This window comes from Chiloscyllium plagiosum, chromosome 14 (assembly GCF_004010195.1).
Source record: "Chiloscyllium plagiosum isolate BGI_BamShark_2017 chromosome 14, ASM401019v2, whole genome shotgun sequence".
NCBI lineage: Eukaryota > Metazoa > Chordata > Chondrichthyes > Orectolobiformes > Hemiscylliidae > Chiloscyllium > Chiloscyllium plagiosum.
Genome location: NC_057723.1, coordinates 81,767,564 through 81,789,624, shown reverse-complemented (window position 1 = coordinate 81,789,624; position 22,061 = coordinate 81,767,564). Strand labels below are relative to the sequence as shown.

The following is a 22,061-nucleotide window of genomic DNA, read 5'->3' as shown; positions in this document are numbered from 1 at the left end:
ATCCCTCGCTCTTGATTCAATGAGAATGCCAGATACAACACTAGGCATTCCTATAAGTATCATGCTGGTGAAACTAGACACAAAACCATATGCACACAAAATATTTCCATAAACAGGGCTGCAATGCATACCATCTACAACATGCACTATAGCAACTTGCTGGTACTTTATTTGCCATCACCTCCCAGATCTGAGTCCTACCTCTTTGAAAAACAGGGGCAGAAAACATATGGAAAAACCAACATCTTCAAGTTCTCCTTCTACTCGTACATTATCTTGACTCAAATATATTGCTGTTTCTTTACTGTTGCTGGGTGCAAGTCCCTACCTGGCAGCACTGTGAGTGCGCTAACACCACACAGGCTGCAGAAGTACAAAAAGATTGTTGTCCCCCAACTTCTCAACAACCATCAGGTCTGGGCAATAAATGCTAACCTTGTCTGTGATGCGCATATCCCATGAATGCATATATAATTTAGTCTGGCTGAACTAAAGTAGCAATGAGGTGCAATTTGCAATAAGTTGGTGGAAGTGAAGATACGTGCAACAGAACATCAGCTGTATAATTTGCTATATAAATCAAATTTGAAGGCCATTCATTTTAGAATATTCTGTTGGAAATGTTTTGAATGATTTATTGAGAAGTGATTTCAGTTAGTGACAAATGATATAATTCACTGACCGTTGACAAGGTAATTTACTCCGCTATCATGCATGCTATATCCTCGATATGGTGATTGATTTCTGAACATAAATTATTTCAGGTACTGCAACAAGCATTGTATTCAAACAGGTTAGGAAAAGACCTTCACGAAAGGAACTGGTTAGGAAATTAAATTTGGTCAAACAGCTGGGAACAGTGGTACACAACCAGCACCTGAAGTCCATAAGCAAAAAGAGCAATGGTGATGATCGGAACACAACTTTGTATCTGGAATGCTTTAAAGCATGTAATTCAAAGTGAGATGCGGTTTCTTGAGCTTCTGCTGAGATTCATTAGAACAACATAGAAGGTCAAGAATAAAGAGGTCACAGTTGAGCGGAAAGGAGAATTGAAATGGCAATCCACTGAAAACCTGGGGCCATGACAACAGATTGATAAGAGGTGTCCAGCACACTGAGTGTTTGTACCTTCTCTCAATTCCTCTTTTAGACTTTGTTTGACCAGTTACCACCCAAAAATTAGTACAGTCTTGGGAATTATCAGCAGATGGACATAAGCATCTGTAAATCACTGGGGTCAGTGCCAAAACCCAATTGTTTCTGATATTAGAGGCAGGAAGTGAATGTACTGTCACCAAATAGCAGATGGCACTGAAGTAGGTAAGTTGTGACAGGGTTGCAAAGAGTTTACAAACAGATGTTTATAGCTACAGGAAACAAGCGGAAAGTAGGCAAATGGAGTATAATGTGAGAAAGTGTGAAATTGTTCATTTTGTAAGGGAGAACAACAGAGTAGCATATTATTTAAATGGAGAAAAACTGCAGCGATCTGCAACATAAAGGGCCTTGGGGAATATATGTGTTTGAACCACAGAAAGCTTGCATACGGGTGCAGCAGGGAATCAGGAAGGCAAATAGAGTACTGGTCTTTATTTCAAAGGGATTGGAATATAAGAGTAGGGAAATCTTACTGCAACTGTACAAAGTGCTGATGAGACCACATTTGGACTACCGCGAGCGGTTTTGGTCCCTTTATTTAAGAAAAGATATAATTTCATTAGAGGCAGTTCAGAGAAGGTTCACAATAATGATTCCTGGTACGGAGGTATTGTCATCTGAGCAAAAACTAAAGAGGTTGGACTCTACCCACTGGAGTTCACATGAATGAGAGGTGATCTTAATGAAACATAAAGGATTCTGAAGGAGCTTGACAGGGTAAATGTTCACAGAATGTTTCCCCTCAAGGGAGAGTCTCAGAATAAAGGGAAACCTATTTAAGATTAATATGAGGAGGAATTTCTTCTCTCAGGGTTGAGAGTCTTTGGAACACCTTACCACAGAGATTTGTGGGGGCAGAGTCCTTGTGTATATTTAAGGCTGAGATGGATAGATTCTTCATCAGTAGGGGAATGAAGAGATACAGAGAAAAGGCAGGAAAGTGGACATAAGGAAGTCTGATCAGTCGTTACCCTATTGAATGGCAGAGCAGGCTAAAGCAGCTGAGAGGCCTAATTCAGTTCCTGCTGCTTGTGGTCTTGTATGATAAAAGCACTGCTTTAATATTGCTGAAAAATAGACCTTTTAGAGTCATAGATTCATAGAGCTGTACAGTATGGAAATATACTCTTTGGAAAGCACTTCACCTTATGTGTGTAAGGGCATTTGAAATTTTAAAGGGGAATATTGCATGAATAGTACGTGCTGATTCGTTGGCAGTTGCCATGAAAAATGCATCAGTTAGATGAATGGTTGACAATTACACCATAAGATCATAAGGCAGAGGATAAGAATTAAGCCATTCGGCCAATGAGTCTGCTCCACCATTTGATCATGGCCGATATGTTTCTCAACCCCATTCTCCTGTCTTCTTCCTCTATCCCCTTACTAATCAAGAACCTATCTATTGCTGTCTTAATTACACTCAATGACTTGGTCTCCACAGCCCTCTGTAGCAGCGATTTCCACAGATTCACCATTCTATGGCTGAAGAAATTCCTCCTCATCTCTGTTCCAAAGAGTTGTCCATTCACTCTGAGGCTGTGCCCTCAGGTCCTAATCTCACCTACGAGTGGAAATATCTTCTCCACACCCACACAACTCAGACCTCTCAGTAGCCTGGAGTTTCAATCAGATTCTGCCCTTATCCTTCCAAACTCCACTAAGTACAGTCAGAGTCCTAAACCACCCCTCATGTGACAAGGCCTTCATCCCTGATGTAATTCTCATATAACTGCCTCTGGACCCCCTCCAAGGCCAACACATCCTTCCTTAGATACAGAGCACAAAATTGCTCATGATATTCCAAATGCAGTCTGACCAGAGCCTTATACAAGCTCAGCAGTATATCTCTGCTCTTGTATTCTAACTATCTTGAAATGAATGCTAACATTGAATTAGTCTTGCAAACTCGCAAATGGAACTGCATGTTAACCTTAAGAAATTTGGACTCCCAAGTCCCTTGTGCTTCAGATTTCTGAAGCCTTTTCCCATTTAGAAAATAGTCCATGCCTCTATTCTTCTTACCAAAGTGCATAACCTCACACATTCCCACACTGTATTTCCAGCTGCCATTTCCTTGTTCACTGTCCAAGCCTGTCCAAATGTTTCTGCAGTCTCCCCATTTCCTCAACACTACCTGTCTCTCCACCTTTCTTTGTGTTATCTGCAAACTTAGCAACAATGTCCTCAATTTTTTTCCAAATTATTAATGTATAACATGAATAATTGTGATCCCGACATGGACTCCTATGGAGGAGGCTGTCATCCTGGGAAAGACCCCTTTATCTCTACTTCTGCCGGACAGCCAATCCTCTATCAATGCCAGTACCATGCCCCTAATACTCATCTTATTTAGCAGACTTCTGTATGACACCTTATCAAAGGCCTTCTGGAAATCTTTGTTTAAATTGCTTGTTACCTCCTCAAAGAATTCTAACAGATTTATAAGACGTGACCTCTCTTTGACAAAACCATGCTGACTCAACCCCATTTTACCATGCACTTCTAAGTATTCTGCAATCTCATCCTTAATAATGGATTCTAAAGTCTTAACAATGAATGAAGTCAGGCTAACCAGCCTATAGTTTCCTGTCTTCTCCCTCCCTTCTTAAACAGGGGTGCTACATTAGTCTTTTTCTAGTCTTCTGGGACCCTCCATGACTCCAGTAATTCTTGAAAGATCATCACCAATGCCTCTATAATGTCCTCAGCTTCAGAACTCTAGGATATAGTCCACCTTTAGATTTTTTAGCTTCCCCAGCACCACCTCCTTAGTGATAGGCACTGTATTCAACCTCTGACCCCAACTGTCTTGAAACTCTGGTGTGCCTGCTGGTATCTTTTACAGTGAAAACTGATGCAAAGTACTTTTTCAGTTCCTACACCATTTCTTTCTTTATCATTGCTTTTCTCCAGCCTCATTTTCCAGTGATCCAATGTCCAATTTTTGCCTCTCTCTCAGTTTTAAGTATCTAGGAAACCTCTTGTAATCTTCTGACCTAGCGTACACTCATATTTCATCACCTCCCCTCTGGTTGCTTATTTAGAGTAATCCTCTGCTTTTTTTAAAAAGGTTTCCCTAACCTCTTGCTTTCCACTAATCTTCACCACGTTGTCTGTTTTTGTCTTTACTCAGATATGGTTCCCTCAACCTCCCCTTGGTAGGTTTCTTCTTCCTTGAGATGAATTTCTGCTGTGCCTCCCGAATTACTCCTGGAAACCCCTGCCATTGCTGCTCCACCATCTTCCCTGCTAGGTTCCCCTTCCAATCAGCTCTGTCCAGCTCCTCACTCAAGTCTTTGTAGCTATCTTTACTCATTTGTAATTCTATGAGATCTGATTCCAGCTTCTCCCTCAAACTCCAGAGTGAATTTTCTCATATTATAGTTACTGTCCCCTCGGGGTTCCTTCACCTAAATTCCTTAATAAGGTTGCGTCATCACACATCACCAAATCCAGAACTGCCTGTTCCCTAATATGCTCACAAACTGCTCAAATAAAAATCTACAATTCCTTCTTTTGAGATTGGCTAACAACTTGATTTTCCCAGTTCACCTGCATGTGGAAATCTCCCATGATTATTGTAATATGCCTTTCTGACATGCCTTTTAAAGCTCTTGGTTTATTTTCTTCCCCACATCTTGACTACTGCTCAGAGGCCTATACACAAGTCCTGCTCACAGGCCAAAGCATTAACCTGAAGAACAAATCAGAAAATGGATCTTGCCTACATTGTTAATTCGAAGAAGGCACAATTTGTGTATACGTCCACATTGTTTGTTTGCCAAGAAAAATGCCTTATACTATATATGTACATAGCTTCCAGTACTCGCAAGTGTGCCAAACAGCGAGCCTGAAGGATGACCTTAAATCGACTGTAAATGTATTTCTTAGCACATGCTGGATTATTTATTGAATGTTATCTAATTGCAGAACATCAGCTAATTCTAGACATTCCATTTTGTACTTTGGAAGTAAAGCCAACACTAGGATTTTTATACCTTGATGTATTTCAAAATTATGTTTTAACAATGGGCAAAAATATCACAAGTTTGCAAAGTAATTAAAAGTAAATGGTTATTTTAAATTTACATGCTGTATGAATCTATACGGAATGGAATACCTGAAAGTTCCTTCTGCCAGCACGATGGAACACAGTCTGTTGGTTCACTAGCACCACTGGGAGGCCCTAAGGAGTACTGCACCTCCTGGTAATGTTCACGTTTGTACAACTCTGAAATCTAATGATAATTATTTTCTTTCCCTGTGTGAAAAATACCTGCTTCTAGATTCATAAAGCAAAATTCCTTTCAATGTTCTAAGGTTCCTTGGACTCAAACAGCAAAGATTAGCTGATGGCCTGTCCCCAACCATAGGTAGCAGCACCATACTGCCATTCCTTGCAATAAGAGTTGAAATTTTTGCTCTGGAAAGCAATAGATGCAAATACAAATGTCCCCAGTCTAACATGCTGCTGCACATTAATGATTTATTAGATCACATCAGCTAATAAAAATGATTTTCAAATATAACAACAATAATTTGCATTTATATAAGTGCCTTTCGTGTGCCAAGGTGCTTCACAAGAGAAACATTAAACACAATCTGATGCTGAGTCACATCAGGAAATGCTGGAACTAGTGATTGAAAGCTTAGTCAAAGGAGGAATGTTTAAAGAAACTGCTTGAAAAAAAAGAGACAAAGCAAATGGAGGAGAAAATTCCTGAGCTTAGTCCCTTGGGAGCCATAGGCATGGAACTTGAATGGATTTGAAAAGGAAGATAAAGACTTTAAAACTGAGGCACTGTCAGACCAATAGCCATTGGAGATCAAAGAGGGGTGATGGTGAACAGAATTTGATGCCAGAATAGAGTTTTGAATGAGCTAAAATTACAGAAGATAGAAAATGGAGGCCAGCAGAAGAATTGATAACATGCATAAGAATTAAAGTTAAGATCCTGATTACCATCACATTTTTAAATATCATACTTTGGAATAGACAAAATACACTGTCTGGTTAGCCTTCCAGGCTCAAAGTTGTTGTAAGCTTCGCTTAAATTAAAATGACTGTACAATCTTATTAACTTTGTTTAACATACGCAAGTTGATAGTATAGAAATTGAGACTGCTGATTACTAAGTTAAGATTTCAGATTGAAATAACAAGAACATGGTTGTTAATTTCTTTCTTTAATTTCTAATGCACAGAAAGGAAATTGCAGAGTGAACATCTTATTTATCACAGATTTCTCTCCAGACAACAACAGTTGTAGGCTTCTTACAATACAATTATCTTAATGTCATTTCTTCATTTACCTTACCTCTTTAAACCATCCATTTCAATTTTGGCCTTTTTAAACTTAACTTTTAATATTAAGGTAAGATTACAGTCACATTGTTGAATGAGATGCACTTACATTTCTAGGTGAGATTTTCCAGATATTATATAGCCCAAGCTACCATTTAAATAAACTATGTTACCACATAATGAAATCAGTCTATTAGTGCACACAGGCTTTAGACTTACAATTCTAGTGTGTGGAAACAGGCCCTTCGGCCCAACAAGCCCACATCGATCCTATGAAGAGTATCCCACCCACACCCATTCCCCTACATTTACATCTGACTAACGCACCTAAACCAATATCCCTGAACACTATGGGCAATTTTAGAACACCTAATTAACCTAATCTGCACATCTTTGGATTGTGGGAGGAAACCGGAGCACCCAAAAGAAACCCACAAAGAGACAGGGAGAATGTGCACACTCCACACAGACAGTCACCTGAGGCTGGAATCAAACCCAGGTCACTGGCGCTGTGAGGCAGTGGTGCTAACCACTGTGCCACTTTAGTTTCCTTAAACACTTCCAGTGTTTGTAAGTAGCTTGCTTTACAATGATGTTAGATGAACATAGCAGGTCCTGGCCACACAGTTTGAACCCCCGACATGTTTGCAGGAAACCAAGGAGAAGCACACTGGGACAGTGGGGAAGATTGTGACCAGGAATGGTAGTGAGGACCTGGTGTATTGGTGAAAGATCATTGTTGAGGCAGAACACCAGGAGTATCAATGGGAAAGTGTTCTCTTGGATCCCAATGCTGTATTTAGAAAAGCTAGCTCCCCCTTTGACCAGCAACTAGCTTTGCTCTCAAGAAGGCATTTTAAGCATTTTAGAAGTGTTCAACTGACTAAAATCATTCTCTGCTCAAAGCAGCAATCTGATGAAGTCTGCAAAATGACAAAGATGAAAATGGAGTTCAGAGAGCATTATCCAGCTCAATGATCAGAGGCTTTCAGACCTTGAGAGGCCTAAAGTCAGGGAGGCTAAATAAATTTTGCACTGAGCAACATTTCCTGATTTGTCGTTGATTTAACCGAAATAGATATTCCCTCAGTTTATTCTGGGCTCTCCTTAAACTTCAAGGTGTTATTCAATTGAAAACATCAAAATTTATACCCTAGAGATTTATTAATTAAATATTAATTCCATGACAGAAATATCTTCCTTGAAAATAAACAGTCAACTTTAATAGTTCACTGGTTTAGAAGAAAAACCAGAATTACAAGTTTTGTCTTCACATAAATCATTCTGACCGATACATTTGGCAGAAAGAATTTATTGAAGTAAACTTTATACATAAAGATATGCAGCAGCTCAATTTACTAATAATGATGAGGCAAGGCACCATTTTGTCAAACAAAAACACTGTGCTTCAACAACTCATACAGCATAATTCCTGTAAAAGGAATGTCCACCAGGAATCACTGACTCCACTGGAATACATAGCATTAGGTATACAGATAGTTCTTCTATAAAGCGATGGCTGCATTCTTGTGTAGCCCTGCATTATAGAAATATCGCGCTTTAGAAACAGTGCTTAAACTGTTGGCGATGTAATTGCATTACAGCCAACACTTGGTTTAAAAGTACGCACTTTAGAAATAATGTGCCCAAATTATAAATCGCGTTATAGCAAACTTGCATTAGCAAAATGTGTGTTATAAGCAGAATGACCTGCAACTCCTCTCCATTATGCAGTGGGTGCTCATGCCACCAGATTGCATCTTGGGCACCTTCCTGATGGGGGTCATCAAAATGTGGCAAAACAAGAAGTTTCTTACACCAAGAAACTTAGGGCACATTTTGCAAATAAGTAGCAATGTCAAATCATGAAGACATTCTTCTTGAAAGGTATAATCTGACTTTTGAATGTTATCGATTACTTTTTGTTCAAATATAGATATTAATTCCAGGATGGAAAATAATCACACAGCAGTTCAAGTTCTAACATTCTAACTTTCCCAAGGTGCAGTTCTAATAAACTGGAATTCTAGCTATTTTTAATGTTAAAATTCCATACCCCACTCAATCCTCAGTCCTGTTCTGCTCTACCTCATAGACCCTCATGCCTGTTACGTTGTGTCATTGTTTCTAGTTCCGCATGCTGAATTCTGACCCTTAGTTTGGGAAGGAAGAGCACAAGCTTACTCCTTACTTGACAATATTGTTGAATGGCTTTTAAAGAAAACTTCAGAAATATCATTTATTATTTTAGTAATGTTTTATTTTGCTAAGCATTAAAGCCATGTATTTGCTTAAAAACGGTGGATAGAAATAAGTTTCTAATTTTAGATTGCATTACAATTGTGGAATACAGTAATATTCTCTGCTACATATATAACTATATTAGAAGAACATAGAAGTCCTAGAATCTGAATGAGGAATTCATATCTCTGGATAATTTTTGCTATAGTCAAAGCATAACTTTATTTCTAATCAATTTATTCAAAATTAATGCAAACCATTCAAAACAAAATTATACAATCAAAAATGCTGTTAAGTGGTTATAGTGACGCCTTGTGGCAGTACATAAAATAAACAGTAAAATCTTTATGACTGCCCTTTTAGAATGGACAGTTCATAATTGTATTCCAGTTCTCAATTTCATCTAATGCCTAGATAAAGCAAAATATGCAAAAGTCAGTCTGCTGTGTTACTAGGTATAAATGTTATGATCCAGCTTCCACAAACTTTAATAGAATGTATACTTGAATGATTTGTATACCAGCAGCAAGTGACTAAACCATACATATAATTTTTGATTCAATTTAGAATCTCCTTACCTACAGTCTAGGTAAGTGTAACTGAAGTCAAATAGAAATTCATGTTTACAGAAAATACTCCAAATGGTGTCATAGTTTTTGGTTTGGTCAAGAGAGAAGCATTTAGATGGCACCGTACCACTTCAGGCCTCAACAGGACACCGAAGAAAGTTAAAAACCACACAACACCAGGTTATTGTCCAACAGGTTTAATTGGAAGCACACTAGCTTTCGGAGTGTCGCTCCTTCATCAGGTTGTGATGACCAAAGAAGAAGGTATTGTAGAAAAACTAAGACACTGAAACTGCAGAGAGTGCATTTCTTGCTGCCTGCATCAAAATTGGTGCAGATCTAACAAAGACAGAAGGAGGAAAAGAGTGCAACTCAATTCAAAATCTTTCCTTCAAAGCACACAGTCTGTTTGTATTAGCTCTGCTGTCACCCATGCCGAAGCTAACTTAACACAGATCATTGTATCACATTCATATGCAACACATAAATAGTGCTACATGTATTTGTTAGGAAGGTAGTGTATTAATAAATTCAAACATACTTAATACGGCGTAGTTAATAAACATGCTATTTTGTCTATAGAAAACTGAGAGTTTCTGTGCAATAAAGCATACCAACAAACTGCCAGCTTTTAATGCGCATATAATGTCTACCTTAAGGATCATTTCTACCTTCAAGCATTGTCAAATGCATAAATACTGGTTATTCTAAACTATAATACTGACATGCTTTAAAACAATTCATTACATCTTGCGATGCTCAAAAGTCAGAGACTGTTTGTTGGAGCAAGGTTCTGCCTTTAGCAATGTTCAAGACCAATAAGGAGTGATGATTTCACACAGGCTTTTTTTTGTATTTTCACTCTCGGAGAATGAAAATAGTAAAAAAATGACTGAGGTCTGAACACAGGGAAGGCTTCTTAACATAGAAAACATTTTTATAGTCTTTATGTTGTATTGTAATAAATCATATTTATAAATCGCCCTTTGACAATCATTTAACAAGCTTCTCAAGCGAATATAAGCTTATGATTTTCCCCAAACAAATTAAGTTGTACAGCTGTGTTTTTATGATCATTTAAAGTGCTGTTTAACAAAAAGGATTACCAGTCTCTTGGGTTATTTTTAGTGAGAGAGGGAGTGGTTTGATATTCACTGTGTTTCAGGACAGGTCTAAATTCTTTAGTTTTTATTGTTTGTATAGATTAGATTAGATTACCTCACTTACAATGTGGTAACAGGTCCTTCGGCCCAACAAGTCCACACCGACCCACCAAAAGCGCAACCCACCCAGATCTATTCCCCTATATTTACCTCTACACCTAACACCTCTACAAGCAATTTAACATGGCCAATTCACCTAACCTGCACATTTTTGGACTGGAGGAAATCGGAGCACCCAGAGGAAACCCACGCAGACACAGGGAGAATGTGCAAACTCCACACAGTCAGTCGCCTGAGGCGGAAATTGAACCCGGGTCTCTGGCACTGTGAGGCAGCAGTGCCAACGTATAATTTCAACTATTTTATTTTTAAGTAAGGTACACTTAGAAATGTCTTTTACCTTGAAAGAGTTTTAAAATAACTCTTCAGGGGCTGGCATCCCATCACCAATCACACTTTATTTACAAACGTATAGCCTTTGATAAAGGCACTGCTTCTCACAGAGTCAGGTATTCAGGGACTCAGTATCACTGACATTGATCCTAATGTTTTAGCCAGGCATCCCTGATTGAACTAGATTAACAGCCCCAATTAGGGAACTAAGAGTTCTAGCTGGCTGACCTCATGACAATAATTAAAAGTTTATATTTTGTTGGATAGGAAATTATCTTTTCTTGGTGGTCAATGCCCTATCTCGACAGCTGCACAGCTGTCCATATGTACAGAAACTGATGCTCATTGTTCAAATTCTCTCATATGTGAAGCAGTTGTTTGGTTGGTCTTTAATTAGTTTTCTAAAGTTATGTTACTGAAATATTGCAGCCTATTTTAAAAATTGATGGTCACCACTGCCAACCATGATGTATGTTTGCCTTCAGCAGGGTATTTTACCTGACGCAGCAATACTTATGTTATCTTCTGTAACACAAAAAACTGCACATAAATATTGTCATATTTATTACAGCTAATTTATACATATAAACCTTATTTTTACAGGCACCTGAATGTCTAGGATAGGTATTAAGTTATAGGCTTAAATCAGAACAAGATGCTTTTAGCAATGTACCACACGTCAAGTGATTCCGGAATATGATGAAGTATGAGGTTTTTTTTATAATCTTAGATCACATTTAGTAGTGATAGTATCGTGGGCATGTCTCTTCGTGATATACTAACATACCAACTGAGGCAGGACAACAGAAAATGCTGCACATATTTCTCAAGTAAGAGAAAGCAACTACCACTGGCTGCATATGATCCTAGTGTACTTCCATACATTAGCTCATGTAACATGTACTGTAAAGAGGTTCTTGTTGAGACAAATAGCTCAGTAACTGACAAATGTTGGTCTGTGATTTGAGAAGTCATGCATGGCACTAATCCCTCTGACTTGATGCAACGCAAGAAATCCCACATACACTGGGCACAATGCAAGCTGAGTGTGTGTGTGTGTGTGCAACTGTTTCTGTTTTTGGGTTAATTAGCATCAGGAGTTTTGCAGTATTACGGCAATAAATGTTTGTCCTGCTTAAAGGGATAAAATGATAGGATTAAGACCTTAAAACAATAGTGCTAATGCAACTGCAATCAACTGTTTTGCACCAATTGTTTTCCAGATGCCCAGATTTTAATTCTAGCACAACAATCAATAATTCCCTGTGAACAAAATAATCTATTCTTACATAATTGCTGTGCACAAAATGTACCCACTCTGTGAAAAATTATCTGAACTGGTTTTCTAATTGACTCAACTAAATGTTGATCATGAATTTGCCGGGAATTGTGCAATCAGAATGGTGCATCAGTGCTGGTTAAGTGCCCTCTCAAATCCCAGAAACTTACGGTAATAATAAGTTCAACAATTACTTCTGACACTCCTTGTTTCCCAATTTTAACTAGAAAATTATTCCATATAGGTCATCAGTGAAATAAAAATTGAGTAGAGTTTCATGAATGAAAGCTACTGAGATTACCACAGCAAATATTAGATCATTTTCAGAATGGTGCTGGTGAATTAAAAAGCAGGAATCATAACAGGAACACACTTATGCAACATTTTGTTATAGCATCTATGTGAAAACTAATCTTTCAATACCTTTGCACATACATGCAAAAATGTATTACATATAACAGAGCCCTGGATTGCTAAATACTATCATTGAAAAGAAATCAGAGTAACCTTTGATTATGTGTAAAATGGGACACTTGCTTTCTGCATTAGTTCCAAAATTAACTTTATAATGTCACTCAGAGGAAGTGTACAGCCAATGGTTTCTTACAATCAATATCTCACAACTATGATTTATCTTCATTTGTATTAATAGCTCTTAGTAGTTACTAAAACAGCAATAAATTGTTAAAATTCTCACCAAAAACAATAGTTTAAAAATTAATTTATTAATTTATCAATGGACCGCATAGCTTCTAATTTGGGTCTTTCTTGTTGGCAGCAAATTCAAATTACTTATGCATGAAGTCGTGGGCTAAATTCACCACAGAATGTGATGTGGTTTCTTGGGTCAAACACCACTGGCAGTATATGATCCTAGTGCATTCCCATATGTTAGCTAATATAACATGTACTGCAAGATCAGGTTCTTGTTGAGACAGATATCTTGAAGTTTATTAACAACGTTAACTACTTACATTGATATAATATCACAGACCTTAACACAGTCTGGGCTCTCTGATTACTGATGTTAAGGATGGATAGTGGGAGTTTGGGGGGGGGGTTGTGGAAGATGGTGTGGATGGGTTTGCTCAGTTAGCTGGATGATTGGTTTGCAATGCAGACTGATACCAACGGCATAGGTTCAATTTCTGCACTAGCTATGATTACCATGAAGGACTGTCCATTCCTAACTCATCTCCCTGCCTGAGGCATAGTCAACTTCAGGTTAAACCACCATGAATCATCTCTCTTTCTCTAATGGGAAAGCAGCCCTGTGGTAAGACCAACCACAGTCTGGTAAGACTATGGTGACCTTGCCTTTTCAAAGATAGATAGGGGAAGACAGGCAATATCCTCTACAACTATAACTAATGGCTCATTTCACAATGCACTGACTGAGGAACAGTGCAAATATAATGCTGCTCTTTCCAGGCTATTGTGGAGCCAATGAGAGGGGCACTGAAGATGAGATTCCATCACTCCAATCAATTTGCTAGATCTTATGATTTGAAACCCTCCATGAAATTCACACATAGTCAATATCTGGTAAAATTCAGCCCATAGAAATGTAAGTGTTAAGTAAACTATTTGGAAAAAGTCCTCTGACTCAGCTTGGGAAACGTTCAATACATTTTCAGGTGTCAGTTCTGCCTCAGATTTGCATTCTCAACTCCAACTCAGAGGTTCAGTGCTCAATCCATGTCCAGATTTGTAACAGCTCAGTTTAGGTTGATACTTCAGCACACCATCAGCTTTGCCATCCTTTGGATGTGAAATCGAGGCCTCATCTGGCCGCTCAAGTGAATATAGAAGGTTCAAGGGCCGACAATTTATTCCTCAAATAACTTCAATCAAATCGATGGTCTGTTCAATGACCTCGCTGCTTTTATTTTGAGACCTGACTGGGTGTAAATTGACAGCTGAATTATCCACTTAGCAACAGTACTTACACTGCAAAATGATTCAACTGGCTGAAAAACACTTTGCCACCTCCTGAAATTGTGGAAGACGCTATATAAATCCAACTGTGATTTTGCTTCGCTCAGAAGTCTTCGGTTGAATTTTACTCATTCCCTCACAATATATTTTTTAGAACTCTGTGTTAACTCTTTTAGTAGGACTTTCAGTACCATCACCTTCAGAGGATGAAAAACTAATACATCAAAAAAAAATTTCCCCCCCGAACAGAAAGATACAAGTAGATTGGAGGCTCATATTGGCAGGAAATAGTAATCCTGTAAAATGAGCAGCAGGCAAGACCACTCCAGGGCTCAAATACATAGCTCATTAGAAAAAAACAAAACCAAGTTATCTAATAAGCACTATTACTTAGTTCCAATCCATAAAGACGGGCCAATATATACGGCTTCCTTTATTACTTTTGCTAGGTGAAAGGTAAGATTCAATACAAAATCCTGAATCGTGCTGGTCCAATTTGAATACAATCACAAATGAAAACAACTGGAACTTTGTTGTGTTGCTAGGAAATATTCATTAAACAAATGCAATCATCATCAACTAGCTGAATGAATAACTGTCAGCATCCAAGATGATGCTGCCACAGCTCTTAATGCTATGCTGTCAGATTGAGAGAATAGCAACAAAGAAAACGGGAAAGCCATCTGCTTCATTGAAGTCTTTACAAACTATTTTCAAAACATGGCAACATTTTCTATGTATAAATTATAAATCAGTTCATAGCAAACATTTTGTTTTTTTTTACATGATCAAAAGCAGGATTCAAATTCAAAAGCGTTTTAATGAAATATCTTTGCATCATACAAGGTGTTGAGTTTATCAAATGAATCCTTTTAAGCTGGCATTTGCATTTGGTTATGAAATTGATTCATCTATTTAAAAGGAGTTTTATATTATTAAACAAGATAGTGCAAAAGCATTCAAATTAACTGTCAGAACAGGACAAATATTCCACAACAGAACCTGCAAGCATAAGCCTCAAGTTAAATAAGGTTGTTAATTTTTTTTTAAAAAGCTCTTTTCTTATTAAGCAGTCAAAACATATCAACAGCAAAATATTAAATATAAATCTACTGTATATACTTGAGTAATAGTTGATCGCATATAAAGGTTGACCCCCTATTTTTGGCCAAATAAGCTGGAATTTTCCATATATCTCATGTTAAAGTCAACTGTAGTTCTTCACAGATAACAGATCAACGTTTATGAGTCAGTATGCAGGCCGTCACGTTCCATTCCAGTTTTCCAGTCTGCCAGTTGTTCCACTTCGCTCCCAGTCTTCCAGTCCGCTGCCTGCTAAGTGATGCTTCGGGTTTTCAGAATTACCATAATTCATTGTTGTTTTTCTTTATTCGTTTAGACATCAGTTGGACTTCTGCTAATGATACGGTATGAATTTTGATGGGCATGAATTTCAGCCCCTCAAAAATAGTATTCATGTAATAGTCAACCCTATAAATTTAACCTTGAAAAGTAGTCAAAAAATTCAACTATTACTCAAGTATATACATTATTCATTATCCTAATGACTTACATGTCAACAATGATACAGAAAAAGAGGGTTGTAAGAAAAACCTTCTTTGACTACAGAACTAGAAAAGATTCAAAAGATTTGAGATTTACTTAATTCACTAGAATAGTGATCTCTATTGGACTGAATGTCTTTATTCTTTAATACAATTTATATTAACAAATATCAAACACTTAAATGGCAGAATAAAAAGAAAGGGATAACAAGCCATATGTTTTTGTACTTACTGGTGATGGACCTTGAGTGACCCTGACATTAATTTCCATCTCTTGAACTTTCTTTTTCAACTCAATATTCTCAGTTTCCAATTCCTGAATCTGTAAAATAACCTTGTTTTGAAACTGTACAACTATGGTTTCAAATGTATTGTAACTTATATCACGTTAGTGTTCAAAAAAGCAGATTTCAGAACTAAAATCATCTGATTTTGGTAAGAATAAGAAAAACTTGCATTGGAGGAGACCTAATACGCATGAGGGACTAGGATAAATCATGACAACCAGGATAAATTAAAATGTTGCAACTTTGTTACAGGAATGTGAAGGATGTAGAATACAACAGCAAGCTCTACTGTGCTGAGTTTGAAGGAAAATAATCCTTGTTGTTATTGGAAGTTCATGATTGGTAATTGATTTATATGTGATTTTATAAACTGCTTGTATCCAAGTAAACTGCTGCTTCATCCTTTCTCCTTTGATTTTCCCCGTGTTACATGGGATCACCTCAATGCTGGTTGACCACCTTAGGGTGAAACATATTTTTCATTTGGTCGATTTCTGTGTTGTAGCCAGTGTTACTGATTTACAGGGCATGAAAACTGGCAATGATTCTCATGTTGGTTTGGCTGCATCAGTGGTTGCGTTCTGAACTGTTGCTCCAAAACTTAATAAAATCCAAGAGACACTAACTTTAGTGTCGAGACGTAATTCAGAATCTTTAATTATGACAAAAAAACTAGACTAATCCTACATTGATTGCTACAGAATTGAAGCAAGGGGTAAACTGGGGTAATATCCCAAGTACACATTGCAATCTTTGATTTACAAACTATCACTGAAAATTTGAAATTAGTTTTTCAGGTCATGAAATGCAAGAGAACAACAACAGTCAACACACTGTTTGTATAAATGCACAGTGCAAATATTTCAAGGCACTTCACCAGAACATTATACAACAAAGCCATGTTAAAAAATATTCAGTCAGATGACCAAATGCTTTGCAAAAAAAAAGGTTTTAACAAGTCTCAGAGAGGACAAGTGAAATAGAGAAGTAGAGAGATTCTAAAGCTTGAGACCTAGGCAACTGAAAGCAGGGTGACATCATGGTGTAATTAGTCAAAATGGCAGAATCAAAGGAGCTTAGACATCCACGAGTGCTTCAGGTTTGGAGGAGATCAAGCAGACAAGGAGAGGTGAAACAATAGAGGGATCTTGAAAAGGAGGAGGAGAATTTTAACATCAAGATTTGGAGTGATTGGGAGCTGATTTAAGGCAGTGAGAACAGGGATGATAGGTGAACAGGACTTGGGTGTGAGTGATTGCAAGGGAGCAGAGGTTTAGATGATGTCAAGTTTATGGAGGGTAGAATGAGAGATATAATCAAAATGCATTGGCAAAGTCATGTCAAGAGGTAACAAAGGCATGGCTTATGGTTTCAGCAGCAGAACAGCTGAGACAGAATATGCATGAACAACATAATGGAGATGGTTTTAATGATTGTACAAATATGATGCTGACAGCTTGTCCTTAATCAAATGTGACATAAGGAGCGAAAACAGACCAGCTTAATTTCAAACAGATGTTAAGGAAAGGGATTGAGTTGTTGACTATGGAGCGGAGTTTTGAGCATGGAATTAAAAATATTGGCTTTCGGTTCTCCCAACAGTTAACTGGAAGACGTTTTTGCTCATTCAGTGCAGATAGGCAATTTGATTATTTAGAAACAGTCCAGGAATGGAGACAGACACTGAGTTACAATTGGGTATGTGTGAAAATTGACCCTGCTTATGGATGCTGTATCTGTAGGGCAGCATATAGTGAGAAATCTGTGGGGTTTCAGGGTAGATCCTTGAGGGATACCAGATACAACAGAGCATGAGCAGCAAGAGATGCCATTGCAAGGGCTTCGCTGGTGACAATTCAATAAAAATGGAAACCAGTGAGAGTAATCCTATGCAGCTGGATGCCAATAGAGATGAAGGAAGATAATGTGATCAACTAGGTCAAAGACTGCAGACAGAGAGAGAAGGGTGAGGAGGGAAAGTTTATATTTTTCACTGTCATATGGGATATCACTTGAGAGTGTGATAAGAGCTCTTCTGGCATCGTGGCAGAGTAGAAACCTGATTGGGTAGATTCAGGCGTGAAGAAAACGTAAACTTCTGCCACCCAGGCCTTAGCTGCCAGCTTTGCAGCAGGTCGAGATAGGGATTCTGAAACTGTTCATCAAACTCTCTCTGTTCATTAGCCAGTTAGTAGCTCACAAAGAAAGAACAAAAGCATTATGGCTTGGTAGTCAAGGTTGCACTAGATGAACACATCTTCAGTAATCTAGTTCCAGAGAGAAATTTCAACAAGTATTTACCACTAACTATCCTCCCACAACTGATAAATCTGTACTCCTCCAAGTTGAACATCTCTTTGAATAAAATTAAGGGTAACAAGGACTTGGAAGGTATCTTAGATAAGTTATTTCCAATATCCATTACAAATAGAGGTTCAGTAACACGAGTACTGGTAGAGGAATTGAGTTCCGGAGTCCTGAGGTCATGATGCAGTTGTATAAAACTCTGGTGCGGCCGCATCTGGAATATTGTGTGCAGTTTTGGTCGCCATACTATAGGAAGGATGTGGAGGCACTGGAACGGGTGCAGAGGAGGTTTACCAGGATGTTGCCTGGTATGGAAGGAAGATCGTATGAGGATAGACTGAGACACTTGGGGCTGTTTTCATTAGAGAAAAGAAGGTTTAGGGGTGACTTGATTGAGGTGTACAAGATGATTAGGGGGTTAGATAGGGTTGACAGTGTGAACCTTTTCCCGCGTATGGAGTCGGGTATTACAAGGGGGCATAGCTTTAAATTAAGGGGGGGTAGATATAGGACTGAAGTTAGGGGTAGGTTCTTCACTCAGCGAGTCGTAAGTTCATGGAATGCCCTGCCAGCAGCAGTGGTGGACTCTCCCTCTTTATGGGCATTTAAGCGGGCATTGGATAGGTATATGGAGGATAGTGGGTTAGTATAGGTTAGGTGGGCTTGGATCGGCGCAACATCGAGGGCCAAAGGGCCTGTACTGCGCTGTATTCTTCTATGTTCTATGTTCTATGTTCTACTGATTGACGTGACTGAATTCTGAAGGAGCTAGCTGATAGTCAAAGCCGATGAAAGTTGGCGAATGAACCAAAGAGAAAAAAATTACTTCACCTCATCCTCAACAATTGACTTGTTGCAGACACAACTGGATTTAGCAATATTGGCAACAGCGATTACTCCACAGTCCTTTTTATTGAGGATGCCATCTATTGTGTATCTCTACACATTTAGCATGATGGTCTTTCAGTCTGTCTGGATGTACCATCAAACTAAATGCATAGAGATGCAGATAAAATTTTGTTGATCAAAGTGGATCAGCCTTGAAACAATATGGGTATCAGCTGCAACAAGACTATATTCAACCACATGCAACCTTATGGTCCAGCACATCTCTCACTCACATAAATGTTAAGCCAGGCAACCAGAGCTGGTTCAATGAGGAATGCAGGGGACTATGGCAAAAAAAACGTCAGGTATGCTTAAAAGTGAAGTGTTAACCTAGTGAAGACACAGCGCAACACTATGGACTGGATGTGGGGAAAATACACATGTAATTATCAGTCAGACAGTTAGTTTGCCACATTCCCATTTACTCTAGAGCTAAACCCCGTCATAGAAGATGGGCAGGCACAACATCGGTTGCGCGGTCACCATATGTAAGTAAATAATCAAGTGCGAATTGAGCTTGGTAAAAGTTCAATTGACCCTGATATTGAGCCGCCCACACTGTAAAATGATGAGCTTAGCTGGTCAGGTAAGATTAGGATTCACAACTTCTTAAGTGTTTAAGATGGCAGGCAGCAGGTGCCATCATTGAATGGTACCACCAGGAAGACTACACTTACCAAACCCACAATCTCTACCATCCTGGACAAGCACAAGAAGAACAAAGCAAAAAAAAAGCAGCAGAAGCTGGAGATCTGAAACAACTGAAATTGCAGGCACAACTCAGCAGGTCTGGCAGCATCTACGGACAGAAAGCAAAGTTAACATTTCAGGTTTAGTGACTCTTCATCAGAATGGAGCACAAGAAGAAATAGGGACTACCAAGATCTCCAAATTCCCTTGGGAGTCACGCTATTCTTACTTGGAAATATATCACTTTCCTTCATTGTTGCTCTATCAAAATCTTGGGAGTTGCACCCTAATAGTATTATCAGAGGATCTTCAATACATAGAACTACAGCAATTCAAGGAGGCAGCTCACTATTACTTTCTCAAGGGCAGTAAATGCTATGCAATAATCGTTAGCCTTGTTAGCAACATCCACGTCCTCTAAATGAATAATGCTTTTTTTAAAAAGTAGGTCTGTGGGTTCTTAAGACGTTGGTTTGCAGCAGCAGACCAGATACCCCATCATCAGATTTGGGGATACAGCTTGAAAGTTCATCCTTCTTAGGACAGTACTGTCAAAAACAGAATCCACTTAAGATCAATGAGGTTCTAATACATAGAAAACAGTTGTTTGGCCATTTGGACATTTCAGTACATTGCGATTACCAAACAGATTCAAGCCTCAAAGGGGTAACAGTGTGGTAATGAGGTACAGTGTTTTACAGATGGTGTTGTAATTAATTATTGAGATCACATTTTTATGCTCTCATTCTTATAGAATAAAATCTGTTCATAAAAAAGTCAGATGTTTCTGATTGCTTGCTAACTGATGCACTCCATAAAAGGTGAATGTATTTTCAATATGACAGAGAAATGTTGAATACCTTGTTTTGACCTTTAACTATGAGTCACACAAATATACACAATGAAGTCTTAGGAACTTAATTAATGTCTAAATGTATATCCCCATTAACTTGAACATATTTTAATTTGGAAATTTTAAAGTGCCCTCAAACATGCATTCTAATGTTGATATCTTTTCCAGTGTGATAACCATGCTCAGTGCAATTCTTTCTAAACCTTCAAACATAAAAATGGCAAATCACAGCCAACAAAACACAAGTGGAAATTGGTCCAAGTTGTCTCAGTTTTGAGGATTTCCTGCAAAGCTTCAATGATGCAGGTGCAAGTTGGACATACTTGGCTTAATGCACCTTTCAGCTATCCCACACTCAATAAGCCCCTTGGTTTAATCTAACACAAGTTGCATTGTGACCTGAAGATTAAGTAAAGTTATCAAAATTGAACTAAATTTATCAAGTTAACTGGATTCAAATCAAGTTTGAGGGTCATCAATATCAATGAAATGAAATTTCTCAGAACTTAAACACAGCAATATAAAACCATCCATTACACAATGACTTCAACTGCATCATCAATTGTAAGCACATAAAAAAAACCCATAAGGATGACTAATATGAAAACTGCATTATAAAATTATATGCTGAAGCAAGAACTTTGATTACAACCAACACAGTGGCCATAAAACAGAGCTTTTGCAGGAGATTACTTCAAGGCTATGCATTGCCTAATAATTCCCAAACCTCAATGATACTTAACTGACCTTCTGTCCTGCTTGAGGTCAAAGGAAGTAAATATATCTGCTTAATCACTTGTCTGGCAAAATTTTAAGTCCCTTCCCCAGAGCGCTACTATTTTAAGATTATTATACACAAAAGAGATGCCTCAACTGTCATTGGCACAACTGTACAAGAGTAAAACAGAATGAAGATTTAGTCGATTGTTGTGTTGTTATTTTGTGTCTTTGTTAGTTCACAGAAATAATGACTGAAAAAGGATATATCATGTCACAGTCCTTGTTGCTCACCATATGCATGTGTGACAGGGCCTATCGATTATATGCAAATGTCAAGGGAATGGCATGAATCCACAATCTTAAGGCCATTCCTGCCTTATTTTTGTATCCTGGCTGACCCATCCTTTCTCATTAGCCTCCTCTCCACTTGCATAGTCTTTGCTTTGTCTTCATGACCAGTTAATATTTGAAAATTATGTAAATGCTTGACTCACAAGCAAAGGCCTGGAAATGGCAGTCAGCAGCCATTGACATCAACACACTGCTGCAATAGTATGTACGTGAGTTACTGTGGCAGTGGTATTTCAAAAATTCTGGTATGAAATTTGATGTGTGAAATTTTTTTTGTAATTAGTGGATAACTTACCCCAATTTGTGTTGGTTTCACATCTTGCTTGAAGCAGTGAGCTCTCCTGAGTAG

General features: G+C 38.2%; 1 protein-coding gene across 8 annotated transcripts in view; it reads right to left on the bottom strand.

The window, feature by feature from the left end:
- gulp1a (GULP PTB domain containing engulfment adaptor 1a) overlaps positions 1–22,061 on the bottom strand; it is a 379,864-nt gene that overhangs the window by 36,235 nt on the left and 321,568 nt on the right. For all 8 annotated transcript variants that reach the window (XM_043704094.1, XM_043704098.1, XM_043704097.1 and 5 more), the window contains one exon: positions 15,849–15,938. In XM_043704094.1, coding sequence (XP_043560029.1) covers positions 15,849–15,938 — 90 coding nt within the window. The remainder of the gene's footprint in view (positions 1–15,848; positions 15,939–22,061) is intronic.